Source organism: Oryctolagus cuniculus, chromosome 6 (genome assembly GCF_051225735.1).
Source record: "Oryctolagus cuniculus isolate XC-2025 breed Fujian yellow rabbit chromosome 6, ASM5122573v1, whole genome shotgun sequence".
Classification (NCBI taxonomy): domain Eukaryota; kingdom Metazoa; phylum Chordata; class Mammalia; order Lagomorpha; family Leporidae; genus Oryctolagus; species Oryctolagus cuniculus.
Genome location: NC_142872.1, coordinates 44,820,001 through 44,837,336, shown reverse-complemented (window position 1 = coordinate 44,837,336; position 17,336 = coordinate 44,820,001). Strand labels below are relative to the sequence as shown.

At 40.1% G+C, this 17,336-nt stretch overlaps 1 protein-coding gene across 8 annotated transcripts in view; it reads right to left on the bottom strand.

Annotated features, from left to right (window-relative positions):
- Positions 1-17,336, bottom strand: part of SGCD (sarcoglycan delta) — a 1,076,594-nt gene that overhangs the window by 223,720 nt on the left and 835,538 nt on the right. For all 8 annotated transcript variants that reach the window (XM_051844412.3, XM_002710335.6, XM_089336164.1 and 5 more), the window contains one exon: positions 16,507-16,608. In XM_051844412.3, the coding sequence (XP_051700372.1) occupies positions 16,507-16,608 (102 nt within the window). The remainder of the gene's footprint in view (positions 1-16,506; positions 16,609-17,336) is intronic.

The window sequence follows — 17,336 nt, the reverse complement described above, 5'->3', positions numbered from 1 at the left end:
CTGTCCTTGCCTTTTACTATAGAGAGATCCCATTTTTTATTTTCATGACTCTGATGTTGCAAGACGGAAGCTGTGGCTCACTAGGGGAAGAAATATACATGAATGCACCAAGCAAGCAAGAAGGCATGAAAGTATGTCTGTCTCATGCTTTCACTGTGCTGATTTTACTCAATCTACCTCTCCTTTTCCTTCTCCCTCCAACATGCAACAAGTGCGCCTACAAAATGTGTATCAGCCTTAAGAGCCTCCTTTACTTTGAGACCATTTGGTATTTTCCTAGAGGCATAATCATCACTGACTAAAACAAAAAAAGAATTCATGGAAATGGAAAGTCCCACACTCATAATTTAGGCAACTGCCATTTAAAACATCACTGGTAATGATTTATAGAACACTCCATCCAAAGGTTATGCTTAGCTACTGATGCAGTTCACAAAACCAAAATAACAGCAAGCAGTTGCTTATCATTTCATAGTGCAAGGAAGTGTCTTTTTCAGTCTCTAAGATTATATCTTTTGAAAAATTATCAGTGTTTTTGAAAATGAACAACTTTTAATTTTTCAAGTCAAGATTGTTAAGTGCAACCACCCATAGCAGGTATAAAGCATTGGGTGCAACCACAGTTGCCAAGAGCGAGGTGTAATTTGATTGAAATGTTATGAAAAAATGTTTTTAAAACAACTTTTTTTTTCCAATAATTGAGGAGTGAAGATTAACAAAGCTTTCAAGAATGTATAACAACAGAAGTGAAGTAAGACAGGCAGAAAAAGACAAACACTAAATGTTCCAAAGCGTATGTGGGAGCTAAACAAGTTGGTTTCACAGTGAAGAGTAGAACAGTAGTCACTCATGATTAGAAAGAGAAGAGTGGTGGGGAGGGGAAAGCTAGGTGGGAAAAATAAGTTCTAATGTTTTACAACATGGTAGCATGGTTAGCGTTCACGATTTATTGCATATGTTATAAAGAACTGGAGAAGTTCAAAACCTCCTGACAAAAAGAAATGCTAAATAATATAGGCAAGGAAAACAGTTAATTATCCTGATTTCATCAGTACGCATTGTACACATGGATCTGACTATCACACTGCACCCTATAAATGCATACAATTTTGATACATCAATGAACAAAATGAAAAACAGAAACAGACATTTACATGTGCACCTTCCTCCAAGCTAGCTTCTGTCTCCATTATCCATCCCAGAAGACGTTACTGGTTTTGAAGCACCACCTAACCAAAGTAGTTCTCTTCTTATCATTGAAAGAAAATAAACCAAAGTCTATCATCGTTAATATGTATTTTTCTCTTAAATGTTATTTGTGAAATAAACAAGAATTCTTATATCCAAGTAGTCACTATAGGCAGCTAGTATATTCCTGGATCCAAAGGTGCTAGATGATGCTGATATTCCATAGTGAAAATGATGACAAGCTCAGCATTTTCAAGGCCTGGCAGTACTGATTCTGCTCTGTTACACTGTCCTGTCTTGAACACACAGCTCCTCACCTGGATGGCATGAATCAAAGCGTACAACAGGACAAAACTGCAGATTAGGAACATAAGACTTTCAGTCCACTTTACTTTCCTCTACTGGGTCTATTCTCATTTCCCATGATTTTATGCCACCCAGTTGCTCATGTCATTGCCTATGTAATGAAATTACACTGGTAATTATTCACTGTGTACAGTGTTTAGTTTAGTTGTTGGGACGTATTCATCTCACACCACAGTTCTTGGGTTCTATTTCTGACTCTGGCTCCTGATTCCAGCTTCATGCCAAGATGGACGCCGAGAAGCAACAGTGATGGCTCAAGCAATGGGGTTCCCACCACTCATCTGGGAGACCTGGAATGCTTTCCTGACTCCTGTCCCTGGTTCTGGCCTACTCATGAATATTATGTCTGTCTGTCTGTCTGTCTGTCTGTCTTTTTCTCCTTCTACTGCTGGAGTAAATGGATTTATAAAAGGAGCTAACTATCTCTCTACCCGAGAGGTTCTCGGATCTTTGATCCAGAAGGACCCTATGAGGATGTTCATTAATTCAGAGACTGGCTTTCTGATCATGCACCAGGAATTAGTCTAAAAACTATGGAGAGAGTGGTAATCAAAGGCAGTAATGTTAACAAATGCTACCAAAAAAATACATGTAACTGCTCAAATTGCACATAGTGATTCACAGCTCACGAGGGATGCTGTTATTGTCCACTTTTTACAGAGGAGTAAAGCAAGTGAAACAAATGGTCCAGTAATTTACTCAAGGAGACACAGCTAGCAAACGGCAGAGCCAGGATGTGAATCCAGGAAGTCGTTCCCCAGAACCTGCTTTCTTTTATGAGTATATGTATATATATATATATACACATATATATACATATGTGTATATATATATGGATCCAATTTCAGATAGTTAATATATACAGTTTTTTCTTTACTGTATTTCTTTTTTTTTTTTTTTTTGACAAAGTTAGACAGTGAGAGAGAGAGAGAGAGAAAGGTCTTCCTTCTGTTAGTTCACTCCCCAAATGGCCGCCACAGCCAGAGTTACACTGATCCGAAGCCAGGAGCCAGGTGCTTCTCCTGGTCTCCCATGCGGGTGCAGGGCCCAAGCACTTGGGCCATCCTCCACTGCACTCCTGGGCCACAGCAGAGAGCTGGACTGGAAGAGGAGCAACTGGGATTAGAACCTGGCATCCATATGGGATGCCGGTGCCACAGGCGGAGGATTAACCAAGTGAGCCACAGTGCCAGCCCAATATATACAGTTTTTAGAAAATAATAGTTCTCACCCTACCCTCCCTTCTTCTTCCTTATTTTTCCTTTCTTATTTTCCTTTTAATTTTTGCAATTACATACTTTCAGCTGCTTTACAACCATGCCTCCAGGCATGAATCACCCTGCTTGGGTAGGGATTATATAGCACAATAACAGGAAAAGCAAACAGAGTGGTATATAAATATATAACTGCATATACTACAATTATATACAATTGTATGGTATGCAGATATATTTAGGATAAGTAGATATAATGTAAATACATGGAACCATACATAAATGACTAAAAATAACACAGATAAACACATAAAGTTACTAGATTAACAATAGACTTCTAGACAAGCGGTCAGGGAAGGTCTCCATGAGGAAGAGGAAACTGATAAGAGACCTAGATGAAATAAAAGGCCAGTCTGGTAGTTTTTAAACTATGGGCTGTGGAACCCCACATAGGGATGTGGCAGACACTGGGTATGTAGGAAAGGGACCCATCCTCAGTCCAACTTCAGAAGCTCAGCTTCCATTTGCTTTGGATTTTTTGATTCCAAGTAAAATTTGGCTGAAAAATATCCCAAAGCTTAAAATGAAATTATAGAAAACACTGATAACTCGCAATTTTTTCAGTTCACAAATAAAGTGAGACATGACAAGAAGAAATTTCATTAATGGCTCACTGTTGATAGTGGGGCAGTAAGAGGAAAACCAAAACTCCCTAACTTATAATCTACATGGTTAGCTGTAACTTATAATCTACACGGTCAGCTGTAACTGTCCTCTACCCAGGACATTTTGATCCAGTCTTTAAATGGTATATATAGTTTATCTACATACATGACATTTTTTTAAGAAAACTCATAGGCATGCCCCAGGCTTAGTAAGAGCAAGTACATGGATGCGCTGGCCTTTCCCATGCAGTGTATTAATTTGTTCTCATCTCTGTTTCTTATTCTTATTTGCGTTTTTTCCTGGTCTTTACCTACTATATCTTTTCTCCTATGTTATTATAATATTTCTTAAATGCTGTTTCCAATCCTTCATGGAAATGTGAATGTGCATGGGGAGAAGTGTGTTTGTAGTAGGACTTGGCATGAACAGAAATTTCTGAGATCCATGAGTTCTTAAATAAATGAGATTCTAATGATGGACTTTTACATACCATGACAGGTAACAAGAAAGAATTTGAGATATTCTACTTTCCCCAAAGTCCTCAAATCAACAATTGGACATTCTTAGCCTTATTTAAATTTCAGACCAACTTCTTCTACCAAAATTCTGGCTGACGGTTATAACTGATATCTGACCAATGCCTTTAATAACTTACATTTCTAGTGTGAACTTCATTCAAGGAAAGCATACATTCAATTTCTCCTAATTTAATCCTATTGTAACCAAAAGCTTTAAAAAAAAAAAAAACTACCTCTGTTTTCCAGGATAAACAAACTATCGTATTGTCGACTGATTCCAAGTTTATGTCTGTACAAAAACAAGGTAGCAGCTGGTTCACACTATTGTCCACACTAAATTACAACATGTAAACAGACAAATACGTGTGGGGAATGGGAGTTGGCTTCACAGTGCAGATGGGCTTATAGATGACCCTTATAATTTTTAATAATATCCTTAATTTATGTGTCAGCAAAGAAATGCAAAGATGCCTAATGAAGCCCCTTGACTTAGTACAAATCACTTCTATTTACTCAGGCAATACTTCATGGTCCAGTTAACTTCTTAATTAAAGACAGAAAGATGTTCATGCTCCATGCAAGTGGCATAGAAAATACTGTTTTGTGCACAGTATGTTCAGCTGGGAGTTGGAGCTGTTTTGCTTACTGAGGAGAAGCCCCCGCAGCCTTCGTCTGGCTTCTAAACTAATGAAAGACACACCTCTGCCCACTGCAACTGAACTGTCTACAGTCAGAGGGGCCTCGTCAGACAACATGTGTGCATGCCAGCCATCCTGTATTGATTCTGTTTTTCAGCTTTTTTCCCCTTACACACAGCCTGCAGAATTCAAATATCTACTTTGTTGTCTCTGTCTTCCTCCTTCTCCAGCTCACATTGTTTAGTGATTCAAGGAATACACACAAAAGAAGACTGTGGCAGAGTGAGAGAGAAATGGCTGTGGTGGGTTATAGTATCAGCTTCCAGAGACTCTAAGATTTTTACCCACTGCCATTGAGCTTCCCAAGAATTTCAAAACCAACCAACTAAAGCATCACATTTACTGATCTCAAATTCTGTTACAAGTCTCTCTATAGTGGTCAAAACAATGGGCTATCAACATAAGGTCAGATACCTATACCAACGGGAATGAAGAGAAAGCCCAGAGATACATTCATACATATATGGCCAACCAATCTTCAACATGTACCAGGAACATGTACCAGGAACTCAAGATGAGAAGTGATACTCTCCAACAAATACAGTAAATGGTGCTGGGAAACCTGAATATCCATACCACATATACAAAGAACTCAAAATAAATGAATAAGTTTTACACAGATCTGAATCCATAAAACTACGAGAAAAAAAACAACATCAGTGTTGGCAATAATTTTATGTGTATGATGTGAAAAGCCCTGGCGAGCAAAGCAAAGATAAACAAGTAGGACTCTAGCAAAGTAAAAAGTATTTACAGAGCAAAACAAATAATCAATAGGATGAAAAGGCAGCTCATGGAATGGGAGAAATATTTGCAAACCACATTATATATATAGAATATGAACCAGAGGATGGAAGACCCTCTCTCTCTCTTTATCTCTGCCTCCTCTTTGTAACTCTGGCTTTCAAATAAAAAAAATATTTAAAAAAAAGCAGAGGTTGGAAGTAGGTTACTTTTCTGAGAATCTCAGGGGTAAAATGATAAAAGATAGAATATATATATATATATATATATATATATAGAGAGAGAGAGAGAGAGAGAGAGAGAGAGAAAGAAGAAAGGAAGCAAGCAAGCAAGCTAGCTGTGGTATAGTGGGTTAAAACCCTGGCCTGAAGTGCTGGCATCCCACATGGGCACCAGTTCTAGTCCCTGCTGCTCCTCTTATGATCCTACTCTCTGCTATAGCCTGGGAAAGCAGTAGAAGATGGCCCAAGCCCTTGGGCCCCTGCACCCACGTCGGAGACCCAGAAGAAGCTCCCGGCTCCTAGCTTTGGAATGGCGCAGCTCCGGCCATTGCAGCTAATTGGGGAGTGAACCAGTGGATGAAAGACCTCTCTCTCTGTCTCTACCTCGCTCTGTAACTCTGTCTTTCAAATAAATAAAATAAATCTTTAAAAAAAGAAAGAAAGAAAACTCCAAAAAACAAAAACAAAAATCCCTTCATTTAAAGAAGACGTAGCAGGTACAGCTCCTGCCTGCAGCACTGGCGTCCCATACACACAACTGTTTGATTCCCAGCTGCTCCACTTCTGATCCAGCTCTCTGCTGTAGCCTGGGAAAGTAGTGGAAGATGGCCCAAGGGCTTGGGCCTCTGCACCCACATGGGAGAGCTGGAAGAACCTCCTAGTCCAGCTCTGGCCACTCAGGCCATCTGGGGATTGAACCAGCAGATAAGACCTCTCTCTCTCTCTCTCTCTCTCTGCCTCTGCCTCTGCCTCTCTGTAACTCTGCCTTTCAAATAAATAAATAAATCTTTTGTAAAAAAGGGCAAATAATATAAATATTTTTACAAAAAGGTATGTAAATGGATAACAAGTTTATGAAAAGGAGATCAATATCAGCAATCATCAGGAAAATGCAAATCAAAATCACAGCCCTATACCATCTCATTCTTGTTAGGATGGCAATTACAAAAGATACAAATTGGACATGGGACATGCTGGCAAGATGTGGAGATAAGGAAATACTGTTAGGTGGCATCTACGTCTGTATATACCTTACTGACATCACTGTATAGCAGTTCCTCAAAAGACTTTCAAAAAGAAAAATATCATTTAATACTCAATCCCACTTCTGGGTATATGATATCCAGTAGAAATGAAATCCCTATATCCAAGAGATATCTGTATTCCCTTATTCACTACAGTGTTATTCTCAATACTACAGAATCAACCTAAGTGTGCCATTGACAGATAAATGGATAAAGAAAATGGATAAAGAAAATACCCAGTGGAACATTAAGGCTTTAAAGTTAAGGAATCCCTGTTCACTGGCGATGAACCTGTAAGACTTTATGCCAAGAGAAATAAACTAGGCACAGAAATACAAGAAATCCAAGATTTCAGTTTTATGTAGAATCTAAAAATGTTGACCGCATAGAAACACTGAGTGAAAGTGGAGTAACAAAGAGGGGGGTGAAATACAGCAATATGGGTGAAGGGCACAAATTTTTACTTCTAGGATGAGAAGTTCTAGTGCTCAGATGTACAAAATGGATGCTACAGTTATTAGTGATATAGTGCATACTTTAATCTGCTAAGAGTAGCTTTATTAAGTATTCTCACCACATAATTACATAAAAAAGTAATTATGTGAGGAGATGGATATGCTAATTAGCTTATGGTAGTCATTTCACAGTATATAGGTTTATCAAAACATAATTAAAGTTGTATACCTTAAATATATACAACTTTTGTTTGTCAATTGTACCTCAGTAAAGTGGGGTTGTGCAATCTCTCAGGAGCCATATTACCAGGAGAAATGGAGCACAAGACAGAGAAAGGAAGATGAAGCAAGAACAATGGATGGGGCCAGCGCTGTGGCACAGCGGGTTAACACCCTGGCCGAAGTGCCGGCATCCCATACGGACACTGGTTCAAGACCTAGCTGCTCCACTTCCAATCCACTCTCTGCTATGGCCTAGGAAAGCAATGGAAGATGGTCCAAGTTCTTGGGCCCCTGCACCCACGTGGGAGACCCAGAAGAAGATCCTGGCTTTGGATCTGTGCAGCTTCGGCCATTGCGGCCAATTGGGAGTGAACCATCGGATGGAAGACCTCTCTGTCTGTCTCTCTCTGCCTCTCCTCTCTCTGTATAACTCTGACTTTCAAATAAATAAATAAATCTTAAAAAAAAAAACAATGCATGAGGAATTACCATGGATATTAAGAAATCAACTTCCTGACTTTTGTATGATGAGATCCATAAATTCACAGTTCGAAAAACCATGGGCTTCACCTGCAGGAGACTTCAGGGACCCATATTATAAATGAGCTAAGCTGTTAAGTATGGTCCAACTGTGACTAGTGGAGAACGGCAAGCTGGAGAACAAATGTCCCATTTGCTGCTATTTAGCTCCAGACCTGGGGGATAGCTCTGTCAGATTTTCTGTTTCTCCTGACAATGACAAAACGTAGATGCAAAAAAAACCTGAAATTTTCAGATTTTTATAAAACTAGAAACAAAAGTAAATTAAAATTCTTCATTTTAATAATAATACTGTATCTGCAGGTTAGATTCATGTCTAACTGCTATTACAAAACTTTATCAGCTCACCTGATACGTTATAAGGTAACCACTTTTATTGTACCACTTAACTCCTACAAGAAATGTGTCAAGTAGTGAATAAGATCTTGGTGATCAGTTCAGTCATAATTAAGATCAAGTTTGTTGCGTTATCCACTGTTGTGTCCAGTTTCCTTTTCTTAGTGCTTTTTCTTTTTTTTCTTTTTATAATCCTCTTAGGGACTCCACATGGATTTAGTCAGTTATTCCTTGTGAGAAGAAAATCATGAGGTGAGCATTAGGTCAGCATATGGACCAGGGTGCCATGAGAAAACTGAATCCCATCTGAACAGTGCAGTCACAGGGAAGGATACCGCAGTCAGGGATCTCATTGTGATGTTAACTGGGTGCAACTTGGTAGGTCCCACCTCTTGGCAGAGTTTCAGGGCCTCAACCATTAAATGAAGAGACTAGTTTAATTAAGTTCTTAATGCCTCCCACCTCCAGCCTATGTTGCTAATTAAAGTTAATGGAAAAAAAACTCAATTGATTTCATACCAAAATCAAAATGGGATTTTAAAAAGTTCACTCTTCCATAGAACAGAGTTGACGGATCCCAGAGTAAAAATTGACAGTGAGGACTACTAGTTCAGAGTTTCAAAGAGTATGCATTTGTTTTTGAGCCTTCAGAAATGTTGAAAAATTGGATGCCCTCACACACCATTTAATATATGGATTCAGACTTAATACGAACCAATACTTAGGGAGTCCTTGGTATAGCATAGGTTTGTGTATACTTGGACCTTAACTATTTTATTTTGCCTTTACTATGTTATAAAATAATGAAAAGTGTCATGAGATCAAAGGGAGTAATCATTTTTAAGGGATTTGATATACATGAGCACTATCAAGATAATTTTATTTTCTGAAAAGCTGTGCCAACAGCATCAGATGCCACACCTAGAAACAAATTTTAAGGAGAAGAATAAGAGAAAACTGAGGTGAATACTGGAAGAGATCAACTCCATGAAAAAAAAAATTTCAACTGAAAGCTAATGAATATGAAATAGGTTTCCTTAAAGGTAGAGAATTTCTCATTAAACAGATATTTAAGCAGAGGTTCACAGAAAATTTGGTTTAGAGGGTGTTCAAATATCAGATGAGATTGGGATAGGTGGTGGTGGTTGTGGGGAGCAACTCGGACTAGACTAAGTTACTGGAATTAAGACTTATTCTATGCATCTGCTCTCCCACAATATGGTGCTGGGAGAGGAGGAAACAGCTTCTACGCAGCTGCCTCCAGTTCGACCAATAAACTGCAGGAGCTGCTCCTGATTGGAGGAGAGCAGCGTGCTCGGTGTGTGGGTAGCAGAGTTGGGATTGGTGGAAGAGGACTATAAAGGAGGAGAGAGACAACATGCACCAGGAACATCCGGATAACATCTGAGCAGCCCCCCAGAGAGCCGGCCGGCAGTGTGCCACTCCCCCGCGGAAGTGGGGAAAGTGGCAGGGGGAGCCGCCCCTCCACGAAGGTGGAGGGGTCCGCAGCCAACCCGGGAAGGACCAGCAGCAAACCCGGGAAGGGCCGAACAGACAAAAGAACAGCGCAGGGTTTAGTGTCATTCCTCCACGAAGAGGGGGAGCGACAGGTGGTGATGATGATGATGATGATAGTGAAAATTAGAACTGTCATCACCATCATTATCATCACTGTCATTATCATCAGAAAGGGGTGGGGTTGCAGTAACCATTTTTGGACACCCACTTCACATCCAACTATGTGTTCTTGGCATGATCTCATTTACTCATGATCCGGGCATTCATATTATCGCAGTTGTATTTTGTACTGCTAAGACAAAGTGAAAGTGCCCAAAAAGTAATCATCTGGCACAGGGTAGAACCAGATGCCACCCAAAACCAACAATATAATACATGTGCTTAACCATGATATAATTCTGTCTCTATGTACAGGGTACCTCTAAGAATCTCATTTAGTTATTATTTCATATTTACATGTTAATTTTGGTAGGTGAATACATCTTCAAATGTTTTATTAGGGTAAAATAATTTAAAAGGCATAAGCAGCCTCAAGACCTACATAATAGTTTTCTACTTCATTATCCAAATGTAAGTTAATGTTTTGATACCTTGTCCAATTTTCCTTACTACTCTCTTTTGTTGAATAATGGGAAGAGCAATAGGCCATGGCCGTATCTCCACCTTCTAGTTTTTTGTTTTTTTTTTGTTTTTTTTTTTTTTTTTTTTGACAGGCAGAGTGGACAGTGAGAGAGAGAGACAGAGAGAAAGGTCTTCCTTTGCTGTTGGTTCACCCTCCAATGGCCGCCGTGGCTGGAGTGCTGCGGCCAGCACACCACGCTGATTCGATGGCAGGAGCCAGGTGCTTTTCCTGGTCTCCCATGGGGTGCAGGGCCCAAGCACTTGGGCCATCCTCCACTGCACTCCCTGGCCACAGCAGAGAGCTGGCCTGGAAGAGGGGCAACCGGGACAGAACCGGCGCCCTGACCGGGACTAGAACCCGGTGTGCTGGCGCCGCAAGGCAGAGGATTAGCCTAGTGAGCCACGGCGCCGGCCAAGTATAGTTTTTAAGTTAATTCATTAAGCAATGTTCCCTGCTTTTGATCTGGAACATAGCAGGTACTCAGTAAGCTCCAATTTTCTTATCTCTTGCCACTACACCTTAAGTTATGCAAAAGCATCAACTAATTTCAGCATTCTGAGAAACAAGGTATGAAGGAAGCCTCTCATTAGAAGTAAGAAATCTTTATGAATAAAGGTATCTTTGATACTCAATTATTCAGTAGTTCCTACTAAAAGTCTATAGTTGTATTTGCCAACTTACAATGTATTTAATAACACTGACATAATGATTCAAATACAAAGATTTATGGCATTAAAATTTATTGTTAATGCATCCAAGTGGTATTGCTAACACTGGCTCTCTTTGAACATCATGGAAGAATACTTAATGCAGTATTTGCCTCTTTCTCAATCTATTTTCTGAACAGCATGACCCTTGACCAATTAGCAGCTATGCATCCACGTGGCTGAAGCTAGAAGATACTGGGGCTTTCACTCAAGGCACAGAAGAAAATTTTGATAAAGATGAACATTTTCTCTTTAATTTTGCTTCCTAAGTGACTGCTACCACACTGATCAATTTGTAGTGACTTTACCAGGGTTGCAACCTTAAATAATGAAATCAGAAACAGTATTGAACATTGTGAAGATTGCTTAAGCAATCTCAATTCCTTTCAGATCAGTGAAACACAAAGCTAAGATGAAGTCAAGTGCTGCTTCATTATTTATCCCCACTTAGACCGAGTGACTCATCTTGTTCAACTGGATGCTCACCTTTTCCAGTGGGAAAAGCAGAAGGAAATGTTTTGTGAAATAGAAGTAGTTATGATCTGTGGAGACACGACAGTGCAGCTAATACAAAGGAGTCTTTCAGAGGTGATCTACAAGTAACTTTTAGGAACATCAAAAAATAAAAAATAAACCAAAACAAGGCAGTGAGCTGAAAATGACAGCCAAAGTAGCTGCATAAGCCACGTACAGTCATGTGAGCGTCACAGGAGGTTATGATTTGGCAATTACAGCTGTTCTCCAACAGTCATTCCTCCCACTTCATTTGCTAAGCTACCCTGTTTAATTTGGCAGGTGTGTTTGAGGGAAAGGGAGCATCGCAGATTAAGCCATCATCTATTAACTTGTTACTTCACTCACCTTTTTTACACTAATATAGTTGACTTCACTTTCTGTGACAACTCAGAGAAATTAATTCCACTTTTGCTGCATTACCTGCTATGCTACTCTTTATTCCCTTCTCTGTGCTGTGCTGGCATTGAAAAGGGAAATATTAAAGGTCGGAACCGGCCGGCGCCGCGGCTCACTAGGCTAATCCTCCAACTTGCAGCGCCAGCACACAGGGTTCTAGTCCTGGTTGGGGCGCCACATTCTGTCCAGGTTGCCCCTCTTCCAGGCTAGCTCTCTGCTGTGGCCAGGGAGTGCAGTGGAGGATGGCCCAAGTGCTTGGGCCCTGCACCCCATGGAAGACCAGGATAAGTACCTGGCTCCTGCCATCGGATCAGTGTGGTGTGCCGGCCCCAGCACGCCGGCCGCGGGGGCCATTGGAGGGTGAACAGTGGCAAAGGAAGACCTTTTTCTCTCTGTCTCTCTCACTGTCCACTCTGCCTGTCAAAATAAATAAATTAATAAAAAGGCCTGGGCCCTGAACAACTTCTACTATCTCTCCCTGCACATCAACACACAGCCCAACTGCAGGCAAAAAAAAAACCTTATTGTTCTTTAGGTTAGATATTACATAGATGGTTTAAAAATGATCTTGATAAATTGACACAAATTACTTAGAGTCACATAATAGATAATTCTACTTATATAAAGTTCTAACAAGTGGAAAGTAATGCATGGTACAGAAAGCAGGTGAGTGGCTGCCTAGGTGCAAGAGTAGGCGAGGTAGGGTGGATATCGTGGGATGGAAGCAGTGATAATGTGCAGGAGAAATCCTCAGAGGTGGTGAATACATTTGTTCTCTTGATTGTGCTGATGGTTACACATATACACAAATGTTTCCCAACTTTTCAAATGGTACACTAGAAATATGCATTTGGTTCACTGTATATTGCCTGGAGAAAAAAGATATAAGATACAGATACATACAGAACATTTACAATTAATATCCTATTTGGAGGAAAAAGATAGAAATAGTAAGAAAGTATGGGTTTATTGAAAAATATGCAAGGGGCCGGCACTGTGGCACAGTGGGTTAACGCCCTGGCCTGAAGCGCCGGCATCCCATATGGGCGCCGGTTCAAGACCCGGCTGCTCCACTTCCTGTCCAGCTCTCTGCTGTGGCCTGGGAAAGCAGTAGAACATGGCCCAAGACATTGGGCCCCTGCACCCGCATGGGAGACCCAGAGGAAGCTCCTGGCTCCTGGCTTCGGATCGGCTCAGCTCCAGCCATTGCTGCCAACTGGGGAGTGAACCACCGGATGGAAGACTGACTGACCTCCCTTTCTCTCTCTCTCTCTCTCTCTCTCTGCCTCCCCTCTCTCTGTGTCACTCTGACTTTAAAATAAATAAATAAATCTTTTAAAAAATGAATAATATGTAAGCACAGAAAAGTCTGAAATGCCATATTAACCTGCAAGTGGTGCTTTTTTCTTTGATGTATATTTAAGGGAAACTTTCATTTTTAGTACATAATTTATTAAACATTATGAACACACTGAATACATATTACACTTAAGCAAACAACAGAAATGAGAAATTTTCATAGGGGAAATCCAGACAATTTCTTGATCTTTCAAATACATATTTTAAAACACGAATGATGTCCAATAATGACAATGCTAAGGGGGAAAAACCAATGTGCTCTTTATGTGTGTTCGAGTGAGTGGACTGACTTTCTGAACAGTGAGTCTGACTTGATACCAGGGGGAACAGAAGGAGCCCTCCATGAAAAGCATCTGGTAAGTGATTACAGAGGCTTGATGAGGACTATGGATTTTATTTTAGATGGGAAGTCAACAGAGCACCCCTTTCAAAGGGGTGGGGAGACATTTTAAATACAAGTTTGCCTACAATTTAGGTAATGAGGCTGAGTGAAAGGAAGAAGAGAGTCAAGAGGCTGCCGCAGCAGTAAAACGAGAAAGGCTGCAGACTGGAACTATAACCTGACACTTGATGAAGAAGAATGGCTGAATTATGTCACACATTTCAGATGCAGCTCCCAGGATGTACTGACAGGTTTCATGTTTGTATATCTCAGTATCTTCTCTCTGAAGTTAGGAGATATCCATTTTATCAGGAACAAAAAAGCTATAAAGTGTTATTATCTGAAATGTTTAAAAACATTGGAAAATGGTGAATTCTAATACTTTTTATTTTCATAAAACAATGATTTGAAAGCACTGATTTTAATGCACTGACTCTTCAATTTTGAAGTTTTGAAATTGTCACTGCTTTTTAAGCTTTAATCAAATGTATTTCTGAGTTCAGATGAGCAGCCCATCAATTTTCAGAGAAGCTGGTTCCCATACTTGCTTAAGTGATGTGTACACAACATACCCTGTTCCAGTTCTCCCAAAACACACTTCTCAGTTCCTTTCCATGACTCTAATTCTAGACCATGGAAACTAATGTCATGAGGTATTATTTAATATCTATTCAACTCTTCTACCCAATACCTTAAAACCACTACGTGTACCACATACAATTTAATCAGCATATGTGCTTCTCAAAAAGTTCATGGAAGTCGTATATGATGAAAAAGCTATGGATGGATTCCTTAACTTCTCCTATCAAAGTAAACTTTTATCTTCCTTTTCCATATATGTTCTGAAGTACCCTTTTTTTGTGGAAACATCACTAATAAAGATTAAAGTGGTTGGCAGACTACAGCCTATGGCCTCTTTTGGCTTGGGCCCTAAGCAAAAATTGGTTTTATGTTCTTAAAGAGCTACACAAGTAAGGCCTTCATGTATTTACTCTCTGACCCTTTACAGAAAAGCTTTGAACGCACCATTAGAGGAAAATGGCTAACATGAACTAGTGAGTTAAATAAGTAATACAGATGGGATAGGCAATGTAAAGTATAACTAACCAACTTGCCAGGTTGGGAGAACTAAATACAGATCTGAAGCGACTCATATATAACACTGTTTTTTTTCTTAATTTATATTTAATATAAATAAATGAAGAGAAAGAGAGCATGTTTCCCATCTGCTGATACATTCCCAAAATGTCCATAAAAACTGATGTTGGGCCAGGCCAAAGCCACAAGCCTGGAATTCAATAGAGGTCCTCCACGTAGGTGGCAGGGACCCAAGAACATGAGAAATTCATCACCTGCTGAATCCCAGGGTACATATCAGCAGGAAGCTGGATCAGAAGCAGATCCAGAACTCAAACTCGGAGACATACAGGATGCATGTGTCATAGCAGCAAAAGCCTGACTCAACAACATGTCTTCAAATTTTCAACTGACTGTCCTGTTCAGAAATTGTCACTTGACCCTCCTCATTATAGGCTTACCTTATGGCTCCTTTTAGGGAATAGGCTCTTCGATGACAGTGAGTATATTTACTATATTTTTGGTACTTTACCTGCTCAAGCCAATGTGATATGGGCTCCAGTTAAATTTTATAAATAATCATTGTCTGGCTGAAATAATTTATTTTCAAGGAGTTTAACATTCTGGATCCTTTTCTCTCACCCGGCAAACAAGAAGTGAACTCACTGACAGTTCAGTAGTTGAGATCACTTTAACACAGTTTCAGATAAAACCACCACCGCAGCAGGTGGTTGAACTTCATTAATTACACTAATTAACGCACACAATGCTAATGATGCTTGGGGAACTGTCATGTTACTCCTTGCTTGTAGGTGAAGACAGATCACCTTAGGCAGAGCACAAACACTGGCAACCTTTTCAAGCCACAAAGTCCATCACCTTACCCAAGACCAGCAATAAAACCATTAACATCAGCCCTCAACCTAAAGTGCCTAACGTGAAAAGTTACTGGAAAAGGTCTAGTTAATTAAAGCAAGCTACATAGGAATCACTCCTTTCTTGATAAAAATATAGGAATGAAAGCAACAACTTAGGGAGGACACTGCTGTTATCAGGATGGCTCTAGAGCTAGATTTCTGCAGATGGAATCCTTGTCCTGCTACCTGGTAAGGATGTGGCTTTGGTCACAGTACTACTTTAAGCTCTGATTCCTTAATCTATAAAATGGAAGCACCAATAGTCCCCACCCCAGTTGGTCAGTCTGTGAATTAATTTAGACAATCAGTATTCATACAAAACAGAAATGTGGCTAGAACACATCACTGTACGGTAATTATTTGAACCCCATTTCAGAGTATGGTTACTGAAACTGAAAGAAATCAAACATCAGCTACATAGTCAAATTCCAATGAAAAACAGTGCTAGTTTTATTAACATTTTTCCCAATATGGCTTCAAGACCCTCCACAGTTAAAAATGAGAGCAATATTATCTTGCATTTGTCTAGTATTTAAGACCTTTCTATATCTGCTGTCTTATCTCGTGCACCACAATCTTTAAAGCTGGTTTGCAGGTGTTGTTACCTGCTATTGGGCAGGAAAGGAAGGAAGTTCAGAGATGTCATATTGCTGGCTTCGTGCCTCAGCTGTGATTATACCCAAGGCTTCAGACTGGAATGTAAATTCATCTTATTACCTATGACAGCCCCTAGTCCCACTCTTTAACTTTGCTGATACACTTCCCTACATATAGATCCCAGAGCAACAGTAACTCCTTATTCTCTTAGCACAAACTTACTGGTCGGGACTGGATTTCTTTGGCGTAGAGAGGTTGTAAGAATTCTGAATCTCCTTCTAACTTTAGGCCTTTTTCTGTGATTCTCAGGTTCCCCATTCCATCCTGAAACAGAGACACAGAGATAACATGGAAAATGTGGTTAGCCAAAATTTCAAAATACCTTGGGCTATCAAAAATTAAAATATACTTATTGCCTTTTATGAGGGGTGCAGAATGAAGCAGAGATCAAACGAACACATAAACTACTAGGGGGCATTGTTCGATGCAATTATGTATATTATCCTTTTTGCTCACTTATTCTGAGCAAATTCTATTCCAAGCAATCCAGAATGCCCCCTAGTCATTCACATGCACAGATGGTAGAGACCCTCCTCACTGGGTAGTGTAGAAAGAAAGGAGGCAAGAAATGAGTGGGAAGCTGGGGGAGGATTGACTCTCCAGGTTATAGTGAAACATCCTCTTTTCAAAAATCACGTAAAATACCAGGTCATTTCTTATTTCCCAAGTGAGTTTCCTTCTAACATCTAGCTACCTCCCTGACCCCCAACACACCCCTTGATAAAAAAGAAGTCCTGTTTATTAATAAGGCAGACTCATACACACAGAGAGAGGGAGAGAGAGAGAGAAAAAGAGAGAGAGAAAGTTCTTCCAGCCATTGGTTCACTTTTCAAATGGCCACAGCAAGTGCACCAAACCAGAAGCTAGGAATACCATCTTGGTTTTCCACGCAAGTGGCAGGGGTCCAAGTGCTTAGGCTATTATCTGCGACCTCCCCAGGTGGGTTAGCAGGGAGCTGGATTGGAAATGGAGCACCTGGCACTTCAAACAGT